Genomic DNA, 24484 nt, shown 5'->3' with positions numbered 1-24484 from the left:
CCTGGCGGTGCCCTCCAGCCACTTGGAGCATTCTCCTTCACCCCCCAGGCCTCCGAGAGGGTGCATTCTGCAGGGAGCGGTCTGCACTGGCTCCCTGTGCCAGCCTTTCGCCTGGCTCTCCTCCTGCGCCTCTCTTCTCCCTGTGCAGAGGCCTCTTCTTCTGCGCACCAGGCCTGGGCTCTTCTTCTGGCGCTGTTAGGGGCCTGGGGGGCAGTCAGGGGTGTCCTCCTTCCAACTGCCCATTGCACCAGGCTCCAGCACCTTTCGCCTCCGCAGACTACCCCCCAGAGAGCTTCTCTTCCTGTGCAAGTACTTTTTAAAAGTTGAATAGGGGGCTGGCAGAAAGTCTCTGTGGGTCCTATCAAACAGCGACACATCACTTCCCTGCCCCTGCTCCCTCCTTGTCCAGCCTCTGGGTTTGTTCAAAATGGAGTCGTCCAGTGCCTATGGCCACATGCCCTCTGAAACCCAACTCTTTCCTTCTTGGTGTAGCCTGGTGACTGGCACCCAGTGACAGCTGCTAATGGATGAGCCTGTAGCCCCATCCATCTTCTTTGTGGAGAGGAGGCCCTAGCTTGTGGAAGAAAGGTTATCAATCCATCCAGCTGAGATCAACCCTAAGCCGGAGTCTGGTCATGGCTGGCTCAGAGAAATAGGACAGTTCTGTATGACCCAAAAGCAGTACATATGACTTTGGACTCTGCAGAATACTTATTTTCACCTACTCTACAATAAACTTTAGTGCGTGTCTGGAATCTGTAGGCCTTGTGGAAGTCATTTTAGCCATGGGCCCCACTTCCCCATAGGGGAATGATCAAGTGAAAACACAGTAAAACACACTGACTTTCCCTGGCATGTTCCTTCCCAGAGTATAAAGCCTATTTCATGCCACCACCCAATTCTGCATAAGCCCTGCCACACCATTCACTCTGTAGCTGCTACTGGACTGCGCACGCTAGGAATCTCCCCTGCGCAGCTCCTACACATGTGCACACGCATGTACACACGTGTTTGCATGTAACCAGCAGTGTCCCATACTCCAGCTGCTGTGCAGCGGCCTATTCAAGCCAGGCGGACACCAGTAAAATCTCCATGCAGTCTCCTTCATTAGGAGTTCACTGTGGATGAGTTCCTGATTATGAGGCTCCCCCACAATAAAGGCTCAATTAGGTGCTCAAAAAGCGAAAAATCCAGGCGGCCCCTAGTGTCAGAACCACCTTCTAACAGCTCTTTTACGTGCATTTGACACTACCAAAGAGTCTAGTGGCAGATGTCCCTTAATATAGACCGGATCAGCTGGTGCTGGTCTATACTAGCTCTACTCTGGGATTTAGCACCCTACATCTTACTGGTCTTTAAAAATGTCCGGAGCATGTTTAATGACTCCTTTGATCATAGGTAATATTGGAGTAGACCTTTGTGACTGCTCAAAAGTGTCTAGTAAGAAATCCTCCTCAATGGCATCAGAGTGCATTGACACTCCATGGTAAAGGGCAGCTCTGTTTAATAAATGATTAAACCCAATACTATCCTCTGTAGGGGAAGGTTTTGTTGGGTAGTACTGAGGCTCAGGAATGTCTGGTGTAAAGCCATATGGCTCGTCCTCCTTGGGATATTGGGGGTTGACATCCTGATCTAAAGGGTATGTTACGTCATTACCCCCACCTAAATCATACTCTTCGTCAGTGTGGTGTGATGATGCAGTAGATCGAACTGGAGAAGTAATAGGTTCAATGTAAGGATTAGGAGAGGAAGAAGGTGAAGGAGAGGAAGGGTGCATTGGAGAAGTTGCACAGTCCTTTTTGGCAGGAACCACAGGTGGAAGTGGTGTATCTGCTGGTCTTTTGTTATAGGGAATTGCTTCTGGTCTTTTTTATATGGAATTGCTTCCACATGTCCAGTTTTTGGATTAATATAGACCTTTTTCTGTTTAGGATCTGGTTTAAACAGTTCTTGTTCCATAATCTTCTTTGGCGTCGATTTTTTCGGTGCTGACAGAGGTTGATTAGTGTTCTTTGCCTTAAAAGGAGTGATTGAGTCCTGTGGCAATTTTTTCGGTGCCGATGGTGGTCTAGGCTTGTCTGTATCATGCCTTGGAGACTTTGGTACCGGTATTGTAGATTTCGGCGTGGAGATAGGTTTCTTGGGCCAGCGACGCCGGAATCGGACTTCCCTTCTTTATTTTTGGAACCGGAGGGTTTCGGAGTCGAAGCTTTCGGGTCCGGTACGGTTCTTGGCTTCGGCACCGATGTGTCTTTTGGTTCAGGTGCCGAAGGGTCTTTGGGCACCGAAGGGCGTTTTTGCTTCGGTGTCGAAGAATCCTTCAGTGTCGAAGGATATTTTGGTGCCAATGGAGGGGGTGGAATTGGCACATGATGTTTATTCGGCGCCGAGGCACCGGAAGGCGTAGTCTTTTTCCTCGGAGCCGAGCCCGAAGGTGGGGCGTCGGAGGGTAAATTTCAGTCTCGACTGGGCCCCATGGGCTGAGTGCCAACCGCTGCCTTTGTCTTGGGTAGTGTATGTTGTGCTGGGGCAGTGGCACTCACAGGTTGTCGAGATGGAATCGAATCGTCCGAGTCCTCTACCCCCGATATGATCTGGAGATCAGGCGAGTCTTCCTCGGCGACGAGTGGAGCCTCGTCTTCGGAGATATCTTCGATGGGATCTTCGCCCTCGGAGACGTCTTCTTCGACGATCTCCTCCTCAAAGATGGCCTCCGGTGCTGGCGCTGATCTCCTCATTTCGTGTCGACGGGCCCTCCGATCCCGAATAGTTTTCTTCGATCGGAAGGAGGCACAGGTCGACTAGTCGTGTTCTGGCGAGAGACAGAGGTTACAGACCTCGTGATGGTCGCTAGGAGGGAATTTTGATCGACATACCAGGCATCTCTTGAATGGAGTTCTGTCCATGATGCGTAGGCCGTACGGCGCCGATAGGCCCAACGGCCAGCATCGACGCACCGGAATGTAGCTGGTGATGTCGAAAAGTCTATTCGATGTCGAAAAAAAGTTTATCTAAAGTTTCTCGCTTCGAAAATGCAGAAAAGTCTTTTCTAGCCGGAGCGGAAAACTTTCATCCGAACCGAGTGGCAGAAAAAACCAATCTGAGGATGGAGTCGATGGCCATGCGCAGTATTGTCCAAGGGAGGAGTCACCTATCTCGTGACTACAAAGACTTCTTCCAAGAAGACAACAACCTGCAATCATTCGAGCCCAACACCAGGTGGCGATCTATTGCTAAGTGTAGGATCTGCATCTCATATGCCTCGAACCTGAGATTTCTTACTAAGCAGTACACAGCAAGGCAATATGGGTAAGGTGACAGACCGGGCAGGCTTTTGGCACAATTGCTTCGGCCCCCCAATACTTCGGCTTATATTACGGAAATTGTAGGCCCTACGGGTGACATACTCCGTACTACACCTGAGGTTTGTGACTCCTTTTTATCCTACTATAAAACTCTATATACATCCACATTATCTGATGACTGGGAGGATCGGGGTAACTACCTCAGATTGCGATGGTATACTTCGAGAAATACATGCAGGACTTCTTAGCTACCCCATCACGCAAGACAGTATAGTTGAGGCTATTGACTCCCTGAGGTTCCTCGGCGCTGGCCTTGATGGCTTCTCCGCGGACTTCTACAAGGCCTATAAGGAGGTACTGGTCCCCCGCTTGGTGGAGGTATATGCGGAGGCTCTCAAGACAGGCTGTTTGCCCCCCATTTTCAGGAAGGCGGTCATCGTACTGCTCCCAAAACCAGGTAAGGACGTCACCTTGTGCAGTTCATACAGACCTCTATCTCTATTAAACCTGGATTATAAGATCCTAGCAAAGGTCATTGCCATCAGACTATCGTTGTTGATGGGAGTCTATTGTCTCTCCGGCTCAGTCAGGCTTTGTTCCGCATCGATCGACTTCATTTAATCTTAGGACCCTCTTCTCTGTATTACACCGCATAGATCCTGCAACTCCAGCCGCTGCGGTCCTTCTTGATGCTGAGAAGGCATTTGATTCTTTGGAGTGGCCCTACTTCCTATCCATCATGAGACGCATGGGCATGCCTGAATGCTTCTTCTCCACAGTGGCATTGTTATACACTCTACCCACGGCCAGGTTGCGGCTTAACGGCACCATCACTGAGCAGTTCCCCTTATCAGGGGGCAAGCGGCAGGGGTGCCCCTTATCCCCGTTGCTGTACATCCTAGAAATGGACCCTCTGGTCCGGCAATTTCAAGAGAACCATTTACATCGCGGGCTCCAGTTTCGTACGGGCCCACTTTTAATATCACTATATGCGGATGATACCATCTTATACGTCAGGCAACCTCACATACACCTCGAACCTTTGATTTTAGAGATAATTCGGTTTGGCAAGTTCTCGGGACTACGCATTAATTGGCACAAGTCTGTCGTCTTTCCGCTCACCGCGTGCACTGTGGAATGGACTTGCTTCTTTCCCCTGACATGGAGTCGGGGCTCGGTAAAATATTTAGGAATTCATATTCACTTAGACACTGCTTCCATCATTAGATTAAATTACGGCAGTGCGGTTGCAGTCCTGGAGGGCCAGATTGAGAGGTGGATTCGCCTCCCCTTATCTATGGTTGGGCGTATTGCCATAATCAAGATGATACCGCTGCCGCGGTTTTTATATCTTTTTAACAACATTCCCATTCCCCTCACTAAGGTATTCTTTGCCCAATTGCGCTCCTTACTCCTGCGCTTGGTGTGGGGCGACAAGAACCCGCACACGTGGTGGCTTTGGTGTCCCGGATTTTTATCTTTTAATTGCTCAATGCCCATATGCATATTCTTGGTTCCACCCAGATGCCCGCATTCTATATCTGAAACCGGAGGCCGACCTGGTCTTTCCTGGACTGCTATCCACAGTTCTCCCGGGGGGTTTCCCCCGAGACCCGCTAGACATTCAAACGGTTTCTACAACCTGCTGGGCATGGGACAGATTGCGCAGACTCATTGGTCTCGATAAATTATATTCTCCGGCCCTTCCTGTGCCAAACTCCTCCTGGCTCCCGATCACGAGGGAATCTGTAGTGAAACATACCTTGACCAAATTCCACATCAGCACTATTGGCGATCTTTTTCCAGATGGCCACGCTTTTTCAGTCTCTGAAGATCAACGTTTCACAGATCGCTAGTTTATGGATTCCTTTGTCTTGACCAGATGACGATCCCTGTTGCAGGCCTCATTCCCTATGTTCCCCCTTGCCCCCGAGGAGGCGTCCCCCCTCACCTTTCTCACCCAGTACCCCTCGGGTGCTCATTTAGTCTCCAAATTATATAAAATGTGTAGCGCTTCCCTCCCTTCCCTTGACGCCAAGGTGCGTGCTGTGTGGGAGACAGACCTGGGCTATCCTATATCTGATGAACAATGGAAGTGGTGTTGCAGGCCACTAAAGAGTTCTCCCTAAATAGCAGGCATAAGCTCACACGGAATTGATCCTGATCGTCCCCATCACTGCCCCAAGTGTAAAGCCCCGTTTGCAGATTTCGCCCACCTCTCCTGGTCTTGCCCACTGGTACAGGATTATTGGTCCCACGTACATTGCACACTTGGAGATATGCTGCATTTAGACCTTGTCCCCACCCCTGAGATTGCCCTACTGGGCTATGTTGCCAGCTTTCCACGTAATGTGCGTAAACTCGCAGCACTGGGATTCTTGTTGGCTAAGCGTGAGGTGGCGCTATTATGGTGCGACAGACGTCCTCTGAAACATGGGTCCTGGCTCAGGAGTTTGGCCTTTTGCAATACCAATAGCGAAGAGTTTTCGACCATGGTCCCCTCTACATCCAGACCCATTGATATTTGGGGCCCATATCGTACATACATAGCCAAAACTATGGCTGATCACCAATCTCGACTGGAACACCACATAGTGCCTGTGGGGGTAGGTTGAAGAGTTGTGCAACATTACATCTTGAAATTTGTATTTGCAAATACAAAAGAGCACTGTTAGTGTCTTGATAGGTATGTGTGGTGCACTGTGGAATTATCATTTACTCGGTTTAATGACAGTGATTGACGTATCGTATTTGATGCTCCCCCCCCTCTCTATGTGTTCCCCTAATTTCTTTTAATTTACTTTTTGATAATTGGGGAATTATGTATTCTAGCAGCTCTCCATTGGTGATTAATGCAATGTTTGTCGTCTGAACAACCTACGACTTTTTCATTCTTATTATGGGAGTATGTTCCTTCTCCCGTTACTCTACTCGTGTGACAATAGGTAACGTAATGATTTATAACTATTTGATTCTTTTTGTTCTTTTTGAAAATGATCAAGATTTTGGGAAAAAAAAAGTTCAGAGTCTTTAACAACCACAAAGTGAATGATTTCTTTTCTGTAAATGAAAACCGAATGATCTCAGTCTAACGCAATACAGAACTTCTCCTTTCCTGGGGATTTAAGCCAGTGATTGCAACAATAGATGTAGGTATGCCCTTCAAGAAAAGTCTAGGAACACAAAAGTAGAAGAAAACAGCTTTGAATCAGAGTGGCCTCCTACCTTTTCTGTAATATAATACTCTATAAAAATGAAAAAAGTTCTTGTCAGGACCCGAATTTCGATGCTGCAAAATGTATCTAATGAGATCCAACAATGAATAGACCCAGAGAGACCGCTTTCTGACCAGGTTATTAAAAATGGTCCCTCTGTTCCATACATATTCTCATGTACATCTCAATATTGTTTTCTTCTGGGGGCAATTCTCTATTTGTTCTAACTTGCGCTCCAGACCTTTAAAAGACGATTTTGTTGCTTTGTCTTTCTGTGGATTAGTTCCCAACTGCAGAGTCTGCCTCAGCAGGGTCATGTCTGCCCCCACTGCTCTGATCCCCTCCAAATGCTAACCCAACCACAGGTAGTGCTGAAACCAAATGTTTAATGTCTGTGCCTCCTGTACACTTGAAGTTATTACAGGTCTAAAATGCTAACAATCTTACCTGCTTTTGCCTGGTGATCAAGTCCCAGTCATCAACCAGCCACGGTTTGAGCTCCTCTGGAATCTTTACTTTCACTTCAACTCTGTTCATAAATGTTTCCTCCTGAGGCATAAAGATTTTAATACGTCAAATAGCTGGACATGGAGGCGAACTTTTAGAGGTTGCAGCAGATGCGGCAGTGGTTGTCAAAATTACAGTAATAAGAGCAGATAACTTTAAATACAGCATGAACAATTCATCAAATACACCCCATCAATAACATTGTTGGGAGGCGGGGGCTTACAGGAAGCTTTTAAAAATAACTGAAGAGCCAAAGGAGCTAAAAAAATGTTTTAAGTGATACATTAAGAACTGATTCTGCCATTTCACTTTAATAGGCACCATCTTTTGAAAATGTCTTCGGTCCAAAGATGGGGAACCATCTATTTTAATTCAACTGACAACCATATTCTAGCCAAAGCATGTCACATAAGCATCGGAATAGGGGTATTCACCATTCATCAGTTAACACTCAACTGCTTGGTCACTTAATGTTATAGTGTTTTGAGCACAAATCAAAGTAACTGCACAGGTGCAAACGCTGTTGCACAATAGAATACGGCAAACAAGGAGCATACAAATAACAGGGGTAATGAAAGTGATCCAGCGCCTAGGCTGCAGATTGGGTCCTATAGACCTGCGTTTTCACCTGGGCACCTGCTGTGATCTAACCAGTGTAATTCCGTGCGTGTTCAAAACATTTAAGGTAAAAAAAATGCATGAAAGGTACTCGATATGTGCAATGTTATTTAGAGGTGGGTGAGGCACTATAGCCTCAGACCAAATGCCTGGCTCTGCTCAAGTTCCTGTTGAAACACACCTAATCCCAAACCGAGCCACGCTTTTATGTGGCTTCTGCTTGCCATTCGTGCTCTAAGGTAAAGGGTCAGAATAAAAAACATTAACTTTTAAAACAGTAAGATACCCATTTATTGTGTGAATGGTGTAATGTGAAACAAGGAAACCTGGTATCCATCCTGCTTCCCCGATAAAATATTTGCCTAGAAAAAGTTTGTTCTCCGTCACCAATACTCCTTTTTCTTTATCACACGACAACTTCAAATATGAGAGTTCAAGATGAGCAACATTAGAACTCATTAAATCAAACTTTAGGTTTTAGTACTGAACACAACATATAGTAAGAATCAAAGGCGCTCATGAAAAATGGCTTGCCTCTTAGTTCACAAGTGGCGTTGTCGTTAAGGTGGGGCAGGAATATTTTCAATTTATTAATAAATGTGTCTCAATGTTGTGGTAATCGGATTTAATAAGGTGAAAGAGTTCCATATGTTAAGACACCATTTGGATTTTGAAGAGATGATTATATTTTTACATGTTTGCTGCACGACCTGCATGAAAACATTTAATGGCTCAGCTCCGACTTTGCTCTGTTAATTTGTTCGCTCCCCCATCTCTAATGCTATGGCCCAATTTAAAGCTCTGAACCACCAATTGAAAAACAATCTTACATCTTCACCCAAATATTAAAGTACATTACTCTGCTGCTGCCCAGCTAGGTCGACATCACAAATACCAAACCATAGAGGATGGTACTGACTGGCAGGAAATTGTATATGCGGATGCAATGTCAGACACTTATGTAGCATTAATTACAGGCGATGAACAAAGGAATCAATGCTGCATATAATCTACTATCCTCAAATTTTGCAGCACCTATCCATTGTATCCTTATTTAAGCCAGACTAAATACAACTCAAAGAGGTTACATAACTGGTCATCCTCATCCCAACTGTAAATAGTTTGTGCTATATTTGGAATCACAACTTCTCTAGAAATTGCGTTTTGTCCGCACATATTCTTCCAGCGATACCTGAGGGAAATTGATTGGCCAAAACACTGCTTAAAAGGGAATACTGCAGAAGTACCAGCTGGAAAGATGAGGTATTTCCATTGCATGGGAAACCTATAATCGGACACATTAACATCCTAAATAACATGTAGAAACCATAGTTACTCCTCTCCTTTAAAGAAGTCAATACTAATGAGGCTGCAAGAAAATCTGGTGTTTCTGTACATCTTTTACGACTTCTAATGCCTTTATGCAAAATCAGAGTGAAGGTAAGAAAATAAACGTAAACTATGCTGCCTTGCAAGTACAGGCAGAAACCGCTCCCGATTACAAAGAAGTTTATTGGGAGAGGCAGAGAGGACCAGTATTAAGTCAAGATTCACGTTTGTATCTTAGATTCACCTGTATTGAATTTGCAGTTCAACTTGTCATCCCGAGCATATTTTGCTGGATTAAACAGTCTATTCCAACTGCGCAAGTCAAAAAAGTCAAAAGTGAGGAATTAGAAGTTATCAAATTGTTGGACCCTGAAATACTATCTATGCTACTAGTTTATGCCATGTCAGTCAAAATAAAAGGGTGCATGTAATGAAGAATCAAAAAGAACTACTAATCCAATTACGATTGTCAAATGAAAGCTTGTTTCCGGTGTGTTTAATGACAGAGCTGCATGAAGAGCTGCAACAGTAATTCTTTCAGCATTACAGTCAAAAGTCTACACAGTAAGCCTAGATCGATTATAGCTGAAAGCAAACCTTCACTGCCTACTGTCAGATGTGTCCCAATTGACTAATTGTACACCCACTTTACCCACACTATAGAGGGCAGTAATATACAGGCCATGATGACTGGTTTAGACATAGGGTTTTGCTAACATGATAAAAACGCCCTCAACTGAATTCACTTCAACTTTTCACGGCAGAGGTTTCGAAACCCTAATAGACTATATTCTAGTATCCATAAACAAAGCAGTAAACATCAAGGCCTTTGAAGTGCTCGACAACGCACTCAGTGATCACTCCCCCATTAGAATGACGTTCCAGGAACCTAAACACTGGAAGAAGTCAGACAGGGTGCATTCTAGTCTGCTACACCAGCAAGTACTAACATTGGACAGATCAAACGGCTACACCTTATAATGGAGTAAAATAGACCAGGAAACCACAAACACAAGAATAATTAAATCATGCAGAAAAGAAATAGACAGATGCTTAGATCCTTCCACAACTCCAATTGAAATCCTGACTAACTATAATGACATTGTGGAAAATATAAGAAAAGAATTAACTAAGACCAATACACAAAACAGGACCACAAGAAAAGGATGGTTCACCACGGAATGCACAAAAGCCTATTCTGATTTAAAGAAGGCTCTAGCCAAAAACGAAAGAGATAGAGAAGAGGTGATCAAATTAAGGAAGGTCTATACGCTTGCAATTCGAAAAAGGAAAAAAGGACTTACAAGCAAACTTATGGACCGAACTACAGAAAAGCAGCACTCAAAAAGACAGTGCTGCTTTTTGGCAGATAGTGAAAACTCCCTTTTTAACAGAAAAAAACAACGTCCCTTCACTAGATGTTGCCATAAATGCAGGGGATTGGGTGCAACATTTTTCAGGGGTTTTCAGTGAGGACAAACCTATAGATTCAGATCACCCGGATCCCCTTCCGCTGGTGAAATACCCATTAGATATTCACTTCTCAATTAATGAAACGATGAAGGCCATAAAAATTGCGAAATCAGGCAAAGCACCAGGTCCAGATTCGGTTCCTATGGACCTCTACAAATATCTACCTGACCTTTGGTGCCCGCTACTCACTAAAGTATTAAATGCGGCGAAGGAGATTGGTCTCCCTGATTACTGGTCAACTTCTATACTCGTCCCCATTTTTAAAAAGGGCAACAGAGATAGCCCCTCCTGTTACAGTCCCATCTCCCTCCTGGACTCGATCGGAAAAATGGCTGGGCGCATACTTCACTCCTGGAGACGATCGAGGTCGTTAGAACATGGGGCAATTTCGAACCTACAATATGGGTTCAGGACGGGACTGAGTACAGTGGACCAGGTTTTAAACTTAACATTGCTGTCTGGAAAATATGTAGACGCAAAAAGATCCTCTCTACACATGGTTTACGTCGACCTCACAGCAGCATTCGACTGCGTCGAACACTCAAAACTATGGTCAATAATGTTGCAAATGGGGATCGACCTACCCATAGTTGATTTCCTCCGTGAACTATACACCGGAGCTACGGGAAAGGTGAGATTTGGGACTGGTGGCCAGCTAACTGACAGCTTTCTAATACAAAAGGGGGTCAGACAAGGGTGTGTGCTGGCCCCTTTCTTATTCACGCTCTATACCAACGGGCTAGAGGCCACAATGCTAAAGGATGTAAAAGATCTTCCAGAAGTCGGTCGTCGGCAGATTCCAGCATTACTATATGCCGACGATGCGGTAATCCTCGCTCGAACCCCAGTCCAGCTCCAACGGGTATTGAACAACTATTGCTCCTTCATGACCAGCTTGAGCCTAAAAGTCAACATAAAGAAAACATACGTGATGCATGCTGGCACCAAGGGGAAAAAAAACAAAGAAAATTTACGTGGACAATTCACCCCTCGAAAGAACAGACACGTATCCTTACTTAGGTATCATCATTGACGAGGCATTTAAATGGAAGGAAGCCACCAACTCCCGCAAACTGGCCCTCATAAGAACTGTCGGCGCGCTAAAGGCTTTTCCCTCCAGCTCGGTAAAAGACCTCCGACCGAGATGATAAAGATATACAACGCTAAATGTCTCAGCACAGCAACCTTTGGAGCAGGTGTCTGGGGAGCGGCAAATGTAGACCAGCTCCAAAAAGTTGAAAATTCTTTCCTAAGATTTTTATTGGCTGTACCGAAAAGCACAACTACATATGGGTGCCACCTCGAACTCGGCATGGATTACATTTCTGACATTATTAAAATCCAACCGATCATGTTGTGGCGTAGAATCTGGGCAACGGATCAATGCCAGCTCACAAGAACAATAGTCCTGGATTGTATGAAACTTGAGAACATGAGAAAGATAAGATGGCTGGTCTATGTGAAAACTTTCCTCACAGACATTGGATATGCGAGATATTATGACGACCCCTTGTCGGTAACAGACATATCAAAAAAAGAACTAAAAACACTTTGTCTGTCTCACCTATCTCAATTGCGGTTGTTGAGCGAAATAGGGAAGCCATCAGTCCAGCAATGTTTTTTAATACAGTTTGTCCCCACTATCCAACCATATTTACAATATAATTTAACCCAATACGAAAGATATCTCCTCACCCGATTTAGGTTTAATTTATATCACTACATGGTTTTATTTCCTAACCAAAATGACTGGTCACATAATGTTTCTGTCTGTCCTTGTGACTCAATGTCTTCAGTCCACAATCCATGTTCTCTTTTTTTGTAAATTTTACATACCACCACGCAGGCGGTGGATATTACCACTACTAAAGGTCCTAAAGATCCGTAAATGCTGTCCGGCCTATCTGGCCCTACAGTTTCTGGAAAATAACCTGATGGCAAAATCTATTGCACAGTTCCTTAAATTGTGTGTTAGGCACCGAATGAACCTATGAACTGTGACTGAATAGCCTTTCCGAAACAAGACAAACTGCTAAAAACATGTTTTTATAATATCTTTCGAAATCAGAAAGAATGTAAATTTTAAAATAACTTTCTGTGTTTTTATGTACTTTTATGGCTTTCAAAAATAATGGAAACCGAATAAAGATGATTTGATTAATTGATTTTAACGGGGCATGTGGCAATTAAAGGTCACTGGGCAATATCGGAGGTAGTTACTCCAGCTTACCACTCAAGTTCCAGGCTTGCAAGAACGGCTCCGTTACAATTAGATAACAAGTTACTTCTTTTCGGCACACAAACATCCACAATAAAGTTCGGCAGCAAGTGTTTACTTCTAATTGTATATTTGTTTAATTGACTTATCCAAGATTAATTTACGACAGGGTTGGGGTGGGGTGGGAGGGAACAGACTGGCTGCGCCGTCTGGTAATCTGGACCTAAAAAGGGCTCCTCGTAGGGAGGAAAAGTCTCAGCACTTCAGGTTCTACAGGAGAAGGATAGCATACTTTCTCTAAACTAGGCGAGGACTCTAATCATAGCACTGTCCTAGTTTGTTTCTTTTTAGCAAGGCATTGCTCTTCCCAAATCAATTCTCTCCATCACTTTTTCCTAACAATTGTAATAATCACAGGCATCAGTTGTTTTAGTGGATTTAACACGGATCACACCAACACCTCCGCCTACTCATACCATTACCAAGCCATAGATCACTGATGCACGTACATTTTCCACGCTGGGGTCTACACGAGCTCTCTTCTTACGTGGCGGTTGAGGAACTTCACTCGTACTACTGCCTTCTCCAGCCCCTGGAGCTGCAGACAAAAATAAAATCAAGTAACACAGCTCTGAGCTTATAACTTGTAAACAAAAGGCAAGCACAACCCAAAGATAACCAGATTGCCTTTCACTTTTTATTAAGGCACAAACCGCACATTGTATTTTATACTATCCATAGGTTAGCTCAAATATGTGCCCCCCCCTAACCGGTCACTAAGGTATGTGCAGGGTTTGTTTCCAAATAGCAGCAATGTTTAGCTGAAAGTAACTATCATTAAATAGGAATAAATAGTGTATGTAGTTTGGTAATAAAGGTCAGGGAGGAGTTTGGGACGAGAGCACTTTTCACAAAGGTTATGGAGTTGTGAAACTGCCAGAGAAGTGCCTGGTATTAAAATATAGAAGGAGTAGGATGTGCGAGGTATGCAACTCAATTGTGGGTGCTGAAATAACTTCCTTGATCACAAGAGCATTGTGTAGTCACAAGGATATTGGTCAGAGAATGGAAGCTTTAGAACTGGGTTTCATAAGTGCAGCAGTCTCTTCAACAGAAAGCGGTGTTGTATTAGAGTGTATAAGTGCATGAAAGTCTTCAAACAATGTAGGGGATGAAGGTCGTAAAATGCCAGTAGCCAGTCTTCCGATTAGGGAAGCAGCCTGCGGAAGCCTAAAGGATATTATAGTTGTAAAGGATCACCAGAGCTCAGAGTTAGTGTATTCGAGGGCTTAAATGCGAAGACCAGTCTCATACCAGTCTAACTAAAGGCCAGTGGTTTACACCAGGTGGACATATTAGCGACTAATGACTTGCTGATTCCATGTGCGTGAAGAGACTTGCAAAACATGCCAACTGTATGTCCTGCACCTTAATAGCTTGCTCTTTGGGTGTGTATGGAAAAAAAAATAAGACTTACTTTTCTGTTTATTTTTCTTCGTTTTTCTGTAAGAAAAAAAAAAAAACAGTGTACACAATTACTGAGAGAAACTTGAGTTGGTCATGTATGCAGCACTGTTCAAAGTGTCCAAGTGAGATGCATGGGTAAACAAGATATTGGGTATGAAGGGATAACAGCTCTAGCACCTGCGTCTTTTACAATAAGTCAGCAATGCAGGAAGACAGTTCTTACAAAACCACCTCCACTCACAGTACTCATACAAAAACTAATTATATACGTCACTTTCTTCCTTGGAAATCAATGTTAAATGCTGGCCACTTCAGCAAAGCGCACTTTCCCAGTCACCTGCACTGGATAAATCAAACATGCATCAGATGAAAAATAAACTGGCATAAAGCCACGTATTAGTCACTTCACAATGATGCGAGTAGATGAAGGACAGGGAAAGACCACACTAACATTAAGATAGTTTGCGTACTACCAGATGAAAAGAAATCCCACAATCTGGCATTCTTCAATCGCTCTGCATGAATGGTAGAATGGTAGAATCTTGGCAGAATGGGCCCAATTTCCACTGGGACACATTACTGGACCTTCCACCTAGTCCCAGCTTGGATTCTTTCTGTACCACGTAAGAGCATCTCCACCACCAGTTGAACTGAACTGAAGGTGGCATTACTAACCCCAACTAGCATCCCAGTAACTTTTAGAACACTGTCAACCAGCATCACTAGATCACCTAAGCAAGACTGCTCATTTTCACATTGCCATTCTTGGCTTTCAATGAAGGTATCCACGATTAAACCTCATGCTCTCTTATTTATGTTATTTGACAAGTTATATATAGAGCGAACATGACCCGTAAGGGTATCAGAGTGCTGTACAAAGGAGCAGTAGCGATAAGGAGGTAAAGGCATAAAATATAATATAAAGGAACTTAACAAGCACAATTACTTTAAAGCACCCCACCTTGTGGTTCATGTAAAGTAACAAAAGAGCAACCAATTTTATGGTGCCTGTAGAGTGACAAAAATTGCAAAGCAGAATGAGAGATCAAAGAAGTCAATAAGAAATGCAAGTTAGTTATGGTGGCTTCAAGACTATTGCTGTAAGTGGTTATTCAGGAGTAAGGAGTAGTTTTTCTGTAACTCCAGTTCTGTAGTAGGGGTATCTCTGTTATAGTCATAATCTAGAGAATAGTCCCACCCATGTGCGTGGACCCCGGAGCAGTCAAAAATAATCTCTTAAAGTGTCGAAAAAATGCAGAACTGCACAGACACTTGAGAGAATTTAAAGACATATAATGCAGCCTATAAAAGGCTACACTGTCAAGTACTTCAGCTAGAAATTCCACCAAAAATCCACAAAACAGCAAAGCCTGTATAGATTTCCCTTGCCTTCAGCACAAACCCCTCTGGATGATGGAGAGGAAGACATGGACAGACAAGCCCCATAGGCTGCCATTATGTGGCTCAGAATAGGATACTGTGCCTTTAAGAGAACTTTCCAGAACTTCACAGTATCCCAGAATGCCCTGCAGGTCTCTCTTACTTTCAGTTCTTTTTGAAGGCGTAGCATTCCTTACATGAATATCTGTCTCCACCAGGGAGGAGGGCGGGCGCTTATGACTTTAACAGAGATACCCCTACTACAGAACTGGAGTTACAGAAAAGAAACTACTCCTTCTGTAGTAGGGGATCTCTGTGTATAGTCATAATCTAGTGAATAGAATGGCAAGCCCATCCCCACACCAGAGCGGCGGTGGAGAAAAGAACCAACACCACTATTGTGCAACAAATTCCGCAGCGAAGCCTGTCCAACCTGAGCATCCGCCCTGGCATCAGTGTCCAGACAGTAATGCTTAGCAAAGGTATGAACCGACTTCCAAGTGGCGGCCTTGCAAATTTCTGCAATCGGCACATTACAGAGCAAGGCGGTCTTGGCAGCTTTGCCCCTGGTGGAATGAGCCTTAGGCTTACCTCCTAAGGTCTTATTAGCTTTCTGGTAACATAGTTGTATGCAGGACACAATCCACCTAGAGATGGACTGCTTAGAGGTCGAAGACCTGTCCTGACCGATCCATAATTGATAAACAATTGGTCTGACCTACGAATACCTTTGGTCTTATCCAGATAAAATTTCAACACCCTCCTAACATCCAGGGAATGTAGAGACCTTTCCGCTGGAGATGAAGGATTCTGAAAAAACGTAGGCAAAGTTATAGTTTGGTTGACATGCAAGTCAGAAATAACCTTGGGAAGAAATTTAGGGTGAGTACGCATAACAACCTTAGCAGCATGAAATACAGTACAAGGTTCATTACAACAACGCCTGAATTTCACTCACCCTGCGGGCCGATGTAATGGCCACGAGGAACGCCGCCTTCCAGGACAGGTGCTGCAACGAAGCCTTATGAATAGGTTCAAAAGGCTCCTTCATCAAACTGGACAGCACCACATTCAATTCCCATGAAGGCGAAGGAAGCCTGACAGGAGGGAACACTTTCTTCAAGCCTTCCAAAAAATCTTTGATCACAGGGATCTGGAAGAAGGAAGTCTGTGAAGGGCTTTTCCTGTAGGCAGTCAATGCAGCAAGATGAACCTTAAAGGAATGAACATTAAGGCCAGACCGCGCCAAATGCAAAAGGTAAGGAAGGATGACATCTTCCTTGCACGTCGTTGGGTCAAAGTTCCTGGACACACACCAGATACAAAACCTCTTCCACTTGTAAGCGTAGGAAGTCTTAGACTCCTTCAGTATGTCCATGCAATCTTCGGGCAGATTCAAATGGCCATATTGCACTCTCTCAGGAGCCATGCCGCCAAACTCAAGGACGAGAGGTTGGGGTGCAACATCTGCCCCCCCCGAACTTCGTGAGAAGGTCCGGCCTGCACGGCAACCGTATGTGTGGAAAGAGGGACCGGTATAGAAGGTCCGTGAACCACCACTGTCTGGGCCATTCCGGGGCAATCAGGATCATCCGTGCCCTGGACCGGGACAGCTTGATGAGCACCGTTGGAATCAGGGGAATGGGCGGAAAAGCGTAAACAAAGCTGTTCGACCAGTTGATCCAGAGTGCATTCCCCAGCGTCCCTTGCTGGTAGTACCTGGAGGCGAAGTCTCGGCATTTGCTGTTTTTGGCAGTGGCGAACAGATCTACGTCTGGAGTCCCCCACCTTTCGAAGACTTCTAATACGTCGTCGTTTATGACCCATTCGTGGTTTTCCAGAATCAGTCTGCTCAGTGCGTCCGCCTGAACATTCTGCACACCTGGCAGATGGGTAGCCGTTATCGTCAATCCTCTGGCCAGAACCCAGCGCCAGATCGTCTGCGCCTCCCGAGACAGGGTGCGCGATCTCGACCCCCCCCTGCTTGTTGAGGTAATACATTGTGGTCGTATTGTCTGTCTGTACAAGCAGAGAGTTGGTCCGGAAGGACGGATGAAAGGCCTTCAGTGCCAAGTGAACAGCTCTGAGTTTCAGGAAATTGATGTGATACATGGACTCCATCTGAGACCACGTTCCTTGAATCTGTAAGTCTCCCGAATGCGCTCCCCAGCCTTGGAGAGAAGCATCCGTCACGATAGTCTGAGTAGGAATGTCCTTGTGGAAGGGAACCCCTGAGGAGATTCTCCGCTGAACACCACCACTTCAGAGACTGAAGAGCATGCAGAGACAGTCGTATCTTGTCGTCCCAAGATCCTTCCCTCTAGTCCCATTGGTCCTCCAAGTACTCCTGCAGAGGTCTCATGTGTAGTCGTGCATGAGGAGTGAGGAAGATACAAGAGGCCATCGACCCCAGTAGAGAAGACACCGTCCTCACTGTTGTAGATGGAGCGGTCATAAGAGCCTGAGCCTTCCGAAGGATCGATCGCTGATCCTACGAAGGAGACACGCTTGCTGACAGCGTATTGATGGTGGCTCCCAAGTATTGAATGCACTGGACCGGGACAGACTTGGACATGTTGATGTGCAACCCCAACTTGTTCAAGAGAGCGCACGTCTTCTGGAAGTCTGCTTGAGCTTCCGAGAAGGAGGAGGCCTTGATCAACCAATCGTCCAGGTACGGGTAGACAGACACCTTGTTCTTCCTGAGGTGTGCCGCTACCACTGCCATGCACTTCGAGAATGTCCTGGGCGCTGATTTCAGTCCGAAAGGCAGCACTGTGTATTGGTAATGGTTGGTGCCGACTTGAAATCGCAGAAACTTCCTGTGTTTGTACGCGATGGGCACGTGGAAGTACGCATCCTGTAGGTCTATGGCACAAAGCCAGTCCCCCTGTTGCAACTGAGGATAAATCTGATGCAACAACAGCATACGAAATTTTTCTCTGCGAATCCACTTGTTTGCCTGCCGGAAGTCCAGATTGGGCCTGAACTCGTTCTTGTCCTTCTTGCGAACCAGAAAGAACCGGGAGTACAGACCTCTTCCTCTTTGAGACAGAGGAACGTCTTCTATCGCCCTTTTCCTTAACAGGATATCGGCCTCCGCCTGGAGCTCACGCAGTTGATACTGCGAGCTGACCTGAAGGGATCGCTGGAGGAGGGCTGATGAACCGAAGACTGTATCCATTGCAAACAATATTCAGCACCCACTTGTCCCGAGTAATTTTTCTCCACTCTGCCAGAAAAAATTGAACGCGTCCCTCCACCGGAGCGGGTAACGGATAAAGGGGAAGTAACCGCTCAGGGGCGAGACCCGGCCGGGCCCTTGTTCACGGTAGAGGACTGTTGCCCTCCTCTACCCTTCTGACGTTTCTAGAAGGGTATCCGGAACTGCTGCTGTTGTTGCTGCTGCTGTCCCGAAGACTGCCCCAGTCCTCTTCCCTGTGCGCCGTAGCGCCTCTGGAAAGGCCTGAAGGATTTCTTCTCTTTGGGCTTCTCAAACCCACAGCAGTCAGGGTCTCTGTCTCCGCCTTCATGCGGGCCATCTCATCATCTGCGTGTTTACCGAAAAGGGTCTCTCCGGAAAAGGGCAGATTGGCCACACGCTGCTGGGCCTCCGGCTTGAGTGACGTGAGCCGTAGCCAGGCATGCCGCCACTGGTTGATTCCATGGCAGTAACCATGTGCGGCCAACAGGGAGGTGTCCGCCGCTGCACTGATCACCTGGTTTGAAACCAGCATCCCTTCCTTGAGGATCTCCTGCAAGCCCTCCCTCTTGTCTCTCGGTAGCAGTTCCACGAACTGTTGAAGGGAGTCCCACAGCACCCGGTCATAACGGCCTAGCAGAGCCGTATCGCTGGCAGCTTTCATGGCAGCGGAAGCGGTCCCACACGCTTTCCTTCCTGCTGAGTCGATCCACTGACTCTCCTTATCTGGCGGCACAGTGGATGACGGGGAGGTAGAATGTAATTTCCAGGCCACCGTCACAATCACCGAGTCCGGTACCGGATCCATTCTCAGGAATGCAGGGTCCGAATCCGGGGCCCTGTACTTCTTCAGAAGCCGGGACGGAGCGGCCTTCACCACCGCTGGCGTGAGGAACAGCTCCTCTGCAGGTTCCTTCAATCCAGGCACCAGAGGCAGCAGAGGGCGAGACAAGTGCTTCTTGTGAAGCGTCTCGAATATCACGGACGTCGTAGGTGTTGGAGCCGTCACCGTGATACCTAACTTCGCAGCCCCCCTCACGAGAACTTCCTGGAACGTGGCAATGTCGTCCACTGGAGAGATCCTGGTCTCTGGAGAGTCCGATAAGGTCGGCGAGTAGGAAGTATGGGTCCTGTAAGAGTCCGTGCGGGACCTGGACCCCCTCCTCCTATGGGGACGCCTTGATCTGGTGGAGGATCTATGACGACTCCTTGATCTTCCTCTCCGTCCGGAGCGTGAACGGGACCTCCTCGGCCGAGGACGATCAACTGGGTCCACCGGAACGGGTGACTTGGGTTTGGTCGGAGCCTTTGGTCGAGGCGTACCCTTCGGAGGCGTCGGAAGCTTAGGCAACGAAGTCGACCTCGGAGGAACCGGAGGTGGCTCCTCAGGCAACCCTGATCCAGGCTGCAGTAGAGGCAATGGAGGCGGAGTAGGTGTCCTCGGACGGGGACCCCTCTGTAAAGGAGGAGGGGGGAGTCATCTTCCCCGACGGGGTATACACCTTGGAATACACCGAGCGCGGCGAACCCCCTTCTTTTCCAGCCTGTGACGTAGGCGAACGTCCCATGGTGTCAGGTCTACTTCCACCTCTTTTCGGCGTCGAGGAACGGCGACCATACGGCGAGCGTCGGCTCCTGGACGCCGAGCGTCTCTTCCTCGGCGTCGAACGCCTTCGGTGCCTCGCCGGCGACCTTCCGTGCCTCGACGGCGACCTTTTGCGCCTCGAAGTCGAACCTCGGTGCCTCGCCGCCGAACCTCGGTGCCTCGACGGCAACCTCATGCGCCTCGACGGCAACCTCATGCGCCTCGACGGCAACCTCATGCGCCTCGACGGCGACCTCATGCGCCTCGACGGCGACCTCATGCGCCTCGACGGCGACCTCATGCGCCTCGACGGCGACCTCATGCGCCTCGACGGCGACCTCATGCGCCTCGACGGCGACCTCATGCGCCTCGACGGCGACCTGGGCTTAGACGGCGCCCTTGACGGCGAGGAACTCCCAGACGACGCCCGCCTCCTCTTCGCCGACGGCGAACAGCGGTATCGCCTCGACGGCGAGCGCCGACGCCTGGCTCGTCGTCGATCGCTCGACGTCGACGCTGATGACACAGACACCGGAGACTTCGAAGGTCTGGTAACATCCCTTGACGCCGAGCCTCGACGTAGTTTCGTCTCAGACGATGGGGAACAGACCGCAGTCATTCCTCTCGACACCGTAGTGGGCGCAATGGACCCAGGCAGAGAATGGTGACGTTTGCTGGTCTTCCTGCCCCTGGGGAGCCCCCCAGAGGCCTCAGCATGGGCAGACGAAGCCCCTCCAGACCCACCTTGAGCCTTCAGTCTTCTTTCCTCGAGACCCTGAAGTCTGATCTTCTTCCTTTCCCTCAGGGTCCTTCCAGAGAAGCCTTGGCAGATAACACACTCCTCTGGAACATGAGAAGCTGGAAGGCAGAGGATACACACCTCATGGTGGTCCGACCTAGCCTTTTTCCTGGAGCACTCCGGGCATTTGTCGAATAAGGCAGGCATCTTCGACAAAAAACAGAGTGAGAAAACCAAGAAGAAAATCCCCACAGTACAATAAAGTACTTAAACTGTGAAAAAATATTGAAAAAACACCAAATAAATCCCAAAAGGGAGAGCTCAATGCTCCAGGGTCCTGCTAGCAGGAGCCGGAAAAAAGTACTGAAAGTAAGAGGGACCTGCAGGGCATTCTGGGATACTGTGAAGTTCTGGAAAGTTCTCTTAAAGGCACAGTATCCTATTCTGAGCCACATAATGGCAGCCTATGGGGCTTGTCTGTCCATGTCTTCCTCTCCATCATCCAGAGGGGTTTGTGCTGAAGGCAAGGGAAATCTGGACAGGCTTTGCTGTTTTGTGGATTTTTGGTGGAATTTCTAGCTGAAGTACTGGACAGTGTAGCCTTATATAGGCTGCATTATATGTCTTTAAATTCTCTCTTAATTGACTGTGCAGTTCTGTATTTTTTCGACACTTTAAGAGATTATTTTTGATTGCTCCGGGGGTCCACGCACATGGGCGGGACTATTCTCAAAATTATGACTATACACATAGATCCCCTACTACAGAACCATTTGACTTATTTTTTGAATGAGGAGGTCGAGGGGTTAGATCTGATCGCAGGAGGAAGTGTGCTCTATGTTCTTGGTGAAAGACCAGAGACAGCACAGTTGTAGGTTCTTTTCCTTTTGAATTTGGAAGGTTTCAGCAGGAGCGTGTTAGAACTGCTTAGGGTCAGACTCAAACCAGATAGTTCGAGTTTTTTTAGCCGGGTAAACCTGGGTGATATAATGAAGAGCTCTGAGCATCAGGCAGGCTATCTTGAACCTCTGTTCCAACATCATAATAGGATCCAATTACCTCATGCAGAGTGGGGCCTAAAACGAATCCCAGTGCCATCTCTAGGGGCTCTATAGAGAAGAGACGTTACAGAGTAGTATAACAAGTAGGTATTGTGACTTTTCATTAGAGTTCATGTTGCCACCCATACTATAGTGGTCCTATTGAATAATGAAATGGAGTCACTATGACAAAGCAGGATTCCACTTCAAGATCTATAGCTGCACCATGCCATAATACTGAATCTATATTCACAGGGAGGAAAAAAGAAGTAAAAATTAGGATGCACCACGTTTTTATTTAAAAGTAGGTGTTAGCATCTGCTGAAACAAAGATAAACTTAAGGAATATGTATTGCTAAGTGGCACTAGCCTCTGAATCCAATAACCATAAATTGAGTGCATCTTAGGGACTGTGTCAGAGTCAACCACAGTGATCCTTTTCTAAAAGATCTATAGGTTACTTCATGTTTAGTTAATGGAGCAAAAAAGATACGCAAAAAATGTTACACTCTAGAAACTTCATTATGATATATCTGGCTACGAGGCTTGACCATTCAGAAGGCTCATCCAGCACTAAAGAAGTTCACAAACAAAAGAGCCCAAATCTCCCTGGTTCTCGCACAGTAAAGTCTAAGGTGTAGTCCTGGGTACTTTACGATACTCTATGATAAGTGAAAGGGATCTGGTCACAGGTGTTTGATGTAGACATACATCATTTTCAAAAGCCAGTTATGGCCCTACCCTTGGTTTTTAGTTAGAGGCTGATATAAAACAACAATATGTCTACAATACAGATCACTGGGACAAGCCTATTTTGGGGCTCATACCCAGAAGTTTACAATCACTAGAAAAATGGTATGGTGGGGAGAGCATTCCTTCAACTCGAAGACTATGCTTTTGATATTAAGAAGCCAGTGCTAATAAATAGATTTAAGAGGAAACTGAAGACAACTGTTTGCAAGCTGTGGGCTCATCCATACTAGCATCCAGGTAGTCCAATGCAAGAGGGATGTTTCACACAGAACACCTTTACTAAAAGGCTTAACCCCTGCAAAGAGAACCAAGAGCTCATACCATGATGAGAAAAGCAGCTACAGCAAGCCTAATATTGATTTATATTTTGTTAAATAGCCAGACTCGAAAAAAACAGACAACCATGGAGGCAGCAGAGTGCTACACACTCTAGTAGCTGGATATAGATTGGGGCAGGGATGTGGAATTCCTTTAGACTGACGCCCAGGACATACTGTTTAGGGTCAAGGGCAACAAGTTTTAATGTGTATTTTGTCCTGGGACAATTAGGTCCAACCTCCTACAGCACAAACCCTTTGGCAACCAGTTTACAGTAACACATTATGGATCAGGGAAGGGCATGTTCTGCGGGTAAGGTAATATTTGTGTCAATGTGTTAATGCTATTCAAACTTTTTATTTATGGTTCAGTAATGCAAAGCCTTTATTATTAGCGTGCCCGTTCCAAGTAAATGTTGTAAGCTTGGACAGCACTACTAACAGTGGTTCCAGTATAGAAATGTATAAACAGGTTGTCATTTAGCTACATGAACCTATATACAATGCTCCCAAAATGATCTCTGGTTAGATGCATAAATGTGTAGGAGCTTGAAAGCAAGATTGATGAGTCTTTGCTTTCAAAATAAAAAGTTCACAAAAAAATGCAAGTAGGATTTTTATTTTTTGCTAAACTGTCAAATTTTAGATGACATTTCTTTGCAGCATAATTTGGTAAAATGTGTTGAAGTATGCTAGTATGTTCCTAACATATTCATAATGGAAAATGGGTGTGACCAGTTTCAATAAGATTATGGGAAACATAAAATAAGCATTGGCAAAGCCAGGAGGTATGAAATTGGTTGTCAGCCTTTTGTTTTTGTCAATGTGTGACTTGTTTTGGCATGATTTTTGTAAAACCTTACTGGTGCCGGGCCCTCATTATAATAAACATTGTCAAAAGCAAAAATTGTTTTTGGTCTCAAAAAGCACACACTGCTTGCCACAGTAGTTCCAGGCACTGAACAAAACTACTTTGTGTGCCGATAATGCTCCTTGTGAAAGAGCAGAATGAGGTCACACAGTGAAGCCAACCAACAGACCGAGAAGGAGACAGAAGTTTAATAAACACAAAATGTCACGGTTAACACTAGACCTAATTAGGGGCCCAATCATTAAAGAAAGTCTCAAAAGTGCACCCATGTTATATGTCCTTGCATTAAGTGCAGATATACAACTTTTGTGAATTCACAAGAATTTATGGAAATAGTACTCCTAGAAAATATTTGTGAACTACATTTTAGCAGGAGCAAATATGCATGTGTCAATTTGGTCATGTGAAAATCGGAGTGTTTGCAAGTTCACTTTCCCTCCAACCACTTTTTCCCCAACCCTG

The 24484-nt window shown here is 46.0% G+C and overlaps 1 protein-coding gene across 9 annotated transcripts in view; it reads right to left on the bottom strand.

Moving 5' to 3' along the window:
• MORF4L1 (mortality factor 4 like 1) overlaps window positions 1–24484 on the bottom strand; it is a 220127-nt gene that overhangs the window by 173676 nt on the left and 21967 nt on the right. For all 9 annotated transcript variants that reach the window (XM_086957916.1, XM_086957918.1, XM_086957917.1 and 6 more), the window contains 3 exons: window positions 14146–14171; window positions 13178–13266; window positions 6971–7072 (listed from right to left, as the gene is read on the bottom strand). In XM_086957916.1, coding sequence (XP_086814042.1) covers window positions 6971–7072; window positions 13178–13266; window positions 14146–14171 — 217 coding nt within the window. The remainder of the gene's footprint in view (window positions 1–6970; window positions 7073–13177; window positions 13267–14145; window positions 14172–24484) is intronic.

The sequence above is a fragment of the Lissotriton vulgaris genome, chromosome 2_1 (genome assembly GCF_964263255.1).
Source record: "Lissotriton vulgaris chromosome 2_1, aLisVul1.2, whole genome shotgun sequence".
Lineage (NCBI taxonomy): Eukaryota > Metazoa > Chordata > Amphibia > Caudata > Salamandridae > Lissotriton > Lissotriton vulgaris.
This window is presented reverse-complemented; position numbering and strand designations above follow the sequence as displayed.